Below are 8,436 nucleotides of genomic sequence, written 5' to 3' on the forward strand. Positions count from 1 at the left end.
TTTACGTTGTAGAAATCATTAAATACATGAGCCAATCGCAGCCCGACACGTGTGAAGTTTACGGATTAAGGCTGTTTGAAAGGTTTTCTTCTATAAAATTAACCGATTCTAGACTAATTCCACTCAACATTTCCAAAACACGTATAATTTTTTGGGAATAATCTGTATAAACTATGCTATGAACAAAAAATTTTAGGATTACTTACCGTGTTTGCACCGTTCGACTACGCCGTTGCTCAAGCTTGTTTTCGTCGCGGAACAGCGCACGAAACGGCGGCCGCGATTTCTGATAACGAATTCCAAAGGTCAATCTTTTGACCTTTGGAGACATCATTAATATAAATAATTTTTATGGCCGTTGAATAAGAAGTGTTTCTTTCACAAGAAATGTATAAAATTAGTGCTGTATTAGACTTACGGTACCTAATTTACATACTGTACAGACGATAATAAACTCAACTTACTAGCCTAAAATCTCCGTAGCGTGTTGCCAGGCGGCAGAAAGCATATATATAATTATAATAAAGTTACAATAAATTAAGTTAATATATAATTATATATACAATACCTAATTTATATATAATTAATATATAATTATATGTAAAGTACCTAATTTATATATAATTTATATATAATGCTGTACAGATGATAGCAAACTCAATTTAGCCGCTCGTAGCGTGGCACTGGGCGGCGGAAAGTAGTTCGGCTGTTCGTCCACTATTGGTCCAGATTCGACCAATTTTGTCGCGACAGGAGTCGGCGACGACGTTTTACGAGTCACTTTATACGAATACTGCTACAATTTTTTCGCTACGTTATAAGAATTTCCGTTATAGCGTTGTAGGGGGGTCGACTGTGTATCGTCAATTAGTATATGCCAGGCACAAAACGGAGCAATCAGGTGAGGGACAGCGTCCACCATATTCCGGACAGATTTTCCGTGAAAAGTTTTTGAGGCTATTCCAAAGCTGTAGTTTCTTATCTTAACCGTTCCGCTATCTTGGCTAACTAGGTTCTTTTGGTATTTGTAAAAATGCTGATAACCGATAGTTTATATAAATTAATATACATTAAGAAAGCTTTAAACATTCCGGGACGTCATGAATTCTAGGTTGAAAAACACTGTTAAAGCCTTTTTTGCAATATTTTACAGCCGAAATAAAATAATTTATAATATATTTTTAGACTGCGAGTTGTCTTCATTCCGTATTTGAAGGATTGCTGAATATTAGAAGTGTGAAAAATCCAGAAGGGAAATGCAACAAACCGACCAGAAGCGGTGCTTTTCTTAAAAGAAATGAATCAGTCATTTTTAATGCTTTGCAGAAGTTGTCCACAAACGAATATTTTGAACAATTCTTTTAATATTTGTATGAGATTTAATATAATTTATATTCAGTAAACCCTCGATTTAACATACTCCGATCTAATGAGCAAATTTTTTTTTTACAGTAAAAATATAAAGCCTTTCAGAATATGTCAAACCGTTGGGACCACGAAACAATGATTATAAATTTTTCAAAATACTGTATATGATAATGGTATATTATTCTTTCTTACACACTATAACATTTGAAGACATCTTGTACATTATAAGTTTGTTATTAACATATGTTTTGAAATCAAATTTTTCTCCATACCGGACACCTCTTTCTCCAATTAGTTCGTTAAAGCGAGGGATTACTGCATATTCATAAACAATTAAGAAATATCATGGACTATGGACATTGAGAAATATGCATAAAATTACCTAATCTACCGTTATTTACAGTAAAGTTTTTCAAACGAGAAATAATTCTTTTTTAATTTATAGATTTTGGAAATTGCAAAGATTTCACACTGTAAAGCACTTTTCTTAATTGTTTACTCTTTCTGCGCTGTGGATACTATGAGGACCTTTACCATACTATTGTAGATTTAGCGAGCTTATAATGGGAGCGTTGGGTGGTGACAGACAGATTACCAGTCGAAAATTTCCTGGGGTTACTGTCCAGATACAATTCCGGATACACCATTCTAGCAGTCGATGACTTTACTGTGTAGTATTTAAAACAAAGTTCCTATATATAGGAAAAAAGTCAATGCCCAGGGTCTCGCGATTGCAGTTGTCTTGCAAATTTGGTAGTATATTTTAGTAGTTAAATCCAATTGATTATAATTAATAAAATAACTGCGCTGGTATCTGTTGCATCGGCAGAACAAGCATTTTCAAAGTGAAAATTGATCCAAAACTATCTCCAAACAACATTGTGCCGAGAGATACTTTCTTCACTTTCGATCTTGTATATTGAAAGAGATATTGCTAAGAAGTATTTTATTGTTTTATGATTTCATTAATTAAGAGCTGCTAAATGGAGGGGAGAAGTTTTATAGGAGAATTTCTGCACAGCTACTTAACTTTCCAATTTATTGTAAAACTATAAACATTTTTCTTTCTTTATTGTTTTATGTTCTGTTTCTCTATTAAAAAATATTTATATTAGTAGATCTATATAAATGGCACCCTCTGCGGTATCGTTCTTTTAATGAACTCAAATAAGATATTTGGTCTAGAGTCACGCGAATTCTATTGATGTGTATGTACAGTACTGTACAAAAGGATAAGTTACCACGTTTCATTCATTTTAGATACTAGATAATAAAAGCACTCATACAGGATTTACATGAATCTGAATAGTCAGTAGTATTATAAAATTATTATAAACTGCAGCTGTATAGTGGACTAGAAAACACAATGTTATTGTAAAATAACATTGTAATATCGCTGTTTTTTACAGTAGAAACGTCGGTAAAGAATTTACTTGTTTTCATAGAATTAATAAACAATAAAACAAAAAAATCCTATAATTTTTTTAATTGATGATAATATGCTTTATATTGTAATTAAGACTATATGTCTTAACTTTATCTAATTAGTAAAGAGTATAAATAGGCCTAATATTTCAAGCTGAAAAAATTCGGTCGATAATGCTTGCTATTATCTCGTTATTCCTCTATGGGATAAGCCTACTTATGTAAAAGATTAAAATTTTTTTTTATAAGAAGTATTAATAAAAAGTAATTTATGAAAAACGTTACAGTAAAATCTGTGTAAATCAAAGTTGCATTATATATAATTATTTTTTCCGTTTTGAACAGGTTCCGTTTTAGACAAGTTGTGCTATATCACTTAAATTATCTGTATAGAATTATAATCTAAATAAAAATTCAGTCTTACAATATAAATTTAATTTGTGTACAGTAATTTAAATTTCTCTTCTATACACTTATTGAATATAGGGGAAAGTAGTGCAAGATGGGGCCATGGGGTAAGACGGGGACGTCTTATTATTCGTGGTTAGAGTCCTTTCATCTAGCTATTGTTAGGGGTACTAAATGTCAACCTGAAAACGGATCACGGGACACATAAAAAGTTTTTAAAAAGGTTTTTCAAAATTCTTGTACAATGTTAAAAAATTAACTGTTACTTTGGCAGCATCATTTACAACTAAATTTAATGAATGAGATGGACAAAGTACAAAAAAACTCTAGAATTTATTTTCCTTAAATATACGATTGTCCTTCCACTTCTGTGCCAATACTACAAATATTGAAATACGAAGTAACCGGTTTCAACTTATTTCTACTTAAGAAGTAAAATAATTAAATGAATAGGGACATAAATAAAACCCTGCCGAAAGAGCCGAAATTTTACTTAAACAAAACCTTAAGCGAGTACTGTGGGGACTGATTTCTTCGTAATATTAGATAAGAAAGACAGAAATTACTTTTTTAGTTCAATGAAAGTGATTTTGGAAGTGAATTTCCGTAAACTCTGGTCCTAAAACGAATTAGTTAGAAAACAAACGACGAATTAAGTTTAACATATTTAGAATTTTATAGCTATGGCGAGAAATGTTTAAAATGTACAACAACCCTATCGCCTCCTTTGAGGTATACTAGTGATGCGACAAAAGACGCATTTGACATTGACCGGTATCGGCACCCTCGGGATCTGGCAGCCTACCAGGACCGTCTCTGATTCCATCCATTAACCACTCGTAAGCAGCTATTTGACTAAGATTTAAAAAGTAAAGAATATATTTATGTACGTTTCTTTACAAATTTTCTTTAAAAGTATATTAATACAATTTAAGAATATTTTGTAGCAGGTACGTACTGTACATCCACCACACGTTTTATTATTTTATTTTTAGTTTTAGCCCTTATATCGTGGCTAGCGATTCAGAATGTAATTGTGATATTAAAAATACATTTAGAGAAGTGTGCGGTTTTTACTGACTTATCGAACAAACGATATGGATCATCATTGACGCGCAATTAACGGATTTCTCCTGTAAGTCGGCTTCTTACAGAAACACAGCTTCCCTATCATCAAATGTCACGGCACGCCACTGCTGTTTTAAATAAATAAGCATACCACGGCCATTTTTTAATGCTCCTTTCAGTGGCCATTGTTCTTTGGTTTGACTATATACTTAATCGGGGCCTGCTGCCCCTAATCTTTCTATTAAGTGTTATTTTAAAATTTCTAAGGAAAATTTTGTTAAATTGTTAAAAAGACCTCCCGGGCATCCTACATAGGCAGATCGCCCAAGTGTTGCGTTGCCATAACGTAACAAACAAACTGAAACGTAGTGGTCTATAAAAGTCTCTTTACAATTCATTTTCTATTATACTTCGGGATAAAATAAAATCTGAGGAGAACCACGACGCAATCGATCTATATTTTGAGGCAATGGAGGCAGATGCCACCGTGTAAGAGACGTTGAAAATTCCTCCTCGAACTTTTTCATTCAGTTTGAGGTCGCGGATTTGCACCTCGCCAAAGGGCTAGCCACGTGCTGTTTTCCTGGTTTTCTTCACTTGTCTAATACCAAAATAGAGGCTAGATTCCTATAGAAAATCCTGGCATGCAATACCCATTGGTAGATCACTAGTGTATTACATTGCCTTATCCAACTATTGCGTACTGAAAAACATTTTAATTTTTCTCTTTTAAATATTACTTAAACATAAAATTACTTAAACAAAACCTTAACCGAGTACTGTGGGGACTGATTTCTTCGTAATATTAGATAAGAAAGACAGAAATTACTTTTTTAGTTCAATGAAAGTGATTTTGGAAGTGAATTTCCGTAAACCCTGGTCCTAAAACGAATTAGTTAGAAAACAAACCNTCGAGCACTGAAATTCGATTGTTACAATTTAAAAAATGAAGTAGAAACGATTAACATTCAACATGACGATTTATCGTTATATATGAGAAATGTTAACGAATTTGTAGATTATCTAGTGCTTATATTATATGCACTATTATTGTTAGAAACGAGCCTCATGTATGTCGCCATGTTGTCTTCGAATAATTTCCTGGAAGTAAAATTCATGAATCTTGTCGGTTCCTGCATATATTCTGTCGGATGCATTATAATGAGCTTCTTCATAGCGTCAATTACATCGGCGGTAAGTATAGGTTTAATAAATATTGTTGTCAATTTCATAATGTAATAAAAACAAAACAATTTTCTTTGTAGAGGCAGAATTCGTTTCAAGATATAAGAAAATTTTTTGCTTCAAATTTGGATATAAAATACAAATTAAAAGTATGAATCATATCAAATATTGTTGTTTATTTTATAAAACTAGGAATTAATAATTCGAATTTCTATTGAACAGATTGTAAACTTCATGAAAAGATTTGGAAAAGTTTCTCTGACATTTTCTATTGTGGGTTTCTTTTTTATCACAAAAAAGTTTCCTATTAAGGTAAATATGTCGTTATTACATAGTGTAGCGATTTCAACCAGTTATTTTAAGTATAAGTTCGATTTCTTAACTTTTTGTTTCCGTTCTGTAAGCGCTAAGAAGGTCTTTTTTATGAAGCTTTACAAAAAGGCCTTTTCAGTACAGTAGACCCCCCTATNGCCGAAAGAGCCGAAATTTTACTTAAACAAAACCTTAAGCGAGTACTGTGGGGACTGATTTCTTCGTAATATTAGATAAGAAAGACAGAAATTACTTTTTTAGTTCAATGAAAGTGATTTTGGAAGTGAATTTCCGTAAACCCTGGTCCTAAAACGAATTAGTTAGAAAACAAACCACGGATTAAAAATGTCAACCTGAAAACGGATATTTCAGTAATTTAAAATATTTAGGTTATTTATTTATTTATTTCCAGAAAGATCAACATGGCGTTAGAAGCGCACATGGTTGTATCCATCGTCTTCCTTACTGTAGGTTCCGTAATGGTATTTGTAGGATTGGTTCTATATTGCTTGATCAAACCCGATCTTTACGATCGGTTAGTGATGTCGGTTCTTCTGCCACCCCGGCGAAAGTTCCAAGCGCACCTTCTCCTTCAGATTCGGAATTAATGCGCTATAGCTCCACTTGGAAGGCATTAAAATATATAAGGGTCCTTGGGACTGAATATTTCGTTAAACTTGTAAAACTTGTCTTTTATTTTTATGAAACAAAATATAATGTGATTTCATCTTTCATGCCATTGTTTTGCTACAAACTTCCAACTGTTTAAAATTATATTTGTCTCATTAAATTTAAATATTTTTCTTTCGTTATGAATCGGGTAGATTTTTTTTCTGTTTTCGTCATCCGTCATAACTGTTATAAACATTATTATTAAGTATAAATTCATCAAAAAATGTAATAAATATCGAATCTGTAAACATTTAATATAAAATTTAATTAGTTTTATTAAATTTGTACTACATAAATGTTTATATTTAATTGTTGAAGTAATTATGATTGTGGAGTACACAAACCGAGTACGTGTATTTTTTGCTTTATTTAAATTCGTCTGGTATGCCTTTTAGTGGTGAATATTCGTTATTTCGAGGTGATAGTTTTTAGCAGTAGAACACCAGATGAAATACAGTGTAAATGTCTGTAGAATATAAGTTGTTTTGGCCAGTTATAGTCGTTTAAACAGTCTTTAATTAAACACGAGAACACTGCTTGATGTTTCGTTGTCACTGTCGTTGTTCTATGCAGTTTAACCGAATCTCGAATGATGTCGAAGTATCCGTCCGTAAATTGGGATGGAAAGTCGATTAAGTCGTAGCCGGGTGAAAGGTCAATTCCTGGTGAGTGTCATATTCGGGTGAAAGGTCACTTCCGAGTGGCGATGTTACATTCGGTGGAAAGTCGAAATCTGCGCAAGAAGGCCTGGCCAGAGAAGAGGTTTATGTCTTCCAGCAGCAAAACAACCTTTTCCACCAAGGCCTTTTGCGCTCGACGGACTCTTCGGACTCCTTTCTCTCCACTCCGGTCTCACCCGACGATGTCTCCACCGTCCATTCCGGAACCTCCGGATATCGCCCCTCCAGATATTGGACGAGAGACGAGGCGGTGTCGTCCGGAGTTACGACCACCACCCGTTTGACGTCCGGTGTATGACACTTCTCCTCCGCATCTTTCGGAAGCACCCTTATGACACCTGGCCAAGACCAGGCGTCATCCTCGGACTCTGCATTGTCCGAGATGCGCAACTTCTTCAACTCTCTGAAATTCTCCATTCTGCAAAGGAAAATGAGAGGATTAATTGAGAAATATTCCTATTCTAATCTGAATTGTAAATTTTTAATGCAAAAATGATTAATTTCTGTTAAAAAAGAATATTATTATATATAATAATTTTAATCTTTTCGACGATTTTTAATGTTCGATAGAGGAATTAGTTTATAAAAATTGTACTATTCTGTTGATTGCCGTAACACAAAACAACTGCGAAAATAGAGGAATTATTTGAATTAATTAAGATTCATATGGGATATTAATATATATACGTATGTAATTTATAATCTATAGCGGGGAGTAACAGATTTTAAAGTAGGCTATTTATTAATTTTTATTTCGCTTTAACATTGGAAAATTAACAATGGAAAGATGCGAATCCTCCAAAGGAAACCAATCAATTCTTATCGAATCCGATCGCCGCCAACTGTGATATTTTGCTGATCAAAGTTAAAGAGTATTTAAATCTACAAATGTCGTAGTGTAAACTTACATCACTTTAAACAATCTCTGCAAACGAAGCAAAACTTGAAAAAGCACTCGCATTAAACAATCGCACGAGTCAACAATAGATTCTCTCTCAACAACCAGAAAATTTTATTGTTGCATAGTGACTCGATTTAATGTTAAAAATTTGCATTTTGCGGCCAATTTCGTCATTTCCGTGCCTGTCTTTCTAAAGAGAGTGATTTTGACGGATCATTGCACGAGTTTATCTCACGGGGTGGACAGTTAAAAGAAATCGAATTTAACACGCATGCTTTTGACCATGAAATTTTCATTTTCTAAATAAAAGGTTTAGTTCCAAAGTTTTTCTACAGGGAAAAATTTGTTGAAATTTGTATCTGGGATGCATATATAATGAAGTTTGGAGCCGTCACGTGATACAACAATGACGTTATG

At 33.2% G+C, this 8,436-nt stretch overlaps 1 protein-coding gene across 1 annotated transcript; it reads right to left on the minus strand.

The window, feature by feature from the left end:
• Positions 1 to 6,823: 6,823 nt before the first annotated feature.
• On the minus strand, positions 6,824 to 8,159 carry LOC111631542. Its single transcript, XM_023375802.1, has 2 exons — positions 8,027 to 8,159; positions 6,824 to 7,536 (listed from the first exon to the last, which is right to left on the minus strand). Exons 1-2 carry the CDS (start codon positions 8,077 to 8,079, stop codon positions 7,203 to 7,205), a joined length of 387 nt encoding a protein of 128 aa, XP_023231570.1. The 5' UTR covers positions 8,080 to 8,159; the 3' UTR covers positions 6,824 to 7,202.
• Positions 8,160 to 8,436: the final 277 nt, after the last annotated feature.

This window comes from Centruroides sculpturatus, unplaced genomic scaffold (assembly GCF_000671375.1).
Source record: "Centruroides sculpturatus isolate CEXI.00-Female unplaced genomic scaffold, Cexi_2.0 scaffold712, whole genome shotgun sequence".
In the NCBI taxonomy this organism is placed as follows: domain Eukaryota; kingdom Metazoa; phylum Arthropoda; class Arachnida; order Scorpiones; family Buthidae; genus Centruroides; species Centruroides sculpturatus.

Bases quoted from the DNA above. Each gene is read 5' to 3' on its own strand.
- LOC111631542 (XM_023375802.1), bottom strand. From the start codon at position 8,079: ATGCGAGTGCTTTTTCAAGTTTTGCTTCGTTTGCAGAGATTGTTTAAA. The intron at 7,537-8,026 runs GTAAGTTTACAC...TTTCCTTTGCAG, and splicing joins CAGAGATTGTTTAAAGTGAT to AATGGAGAATTTCAGAGAGT.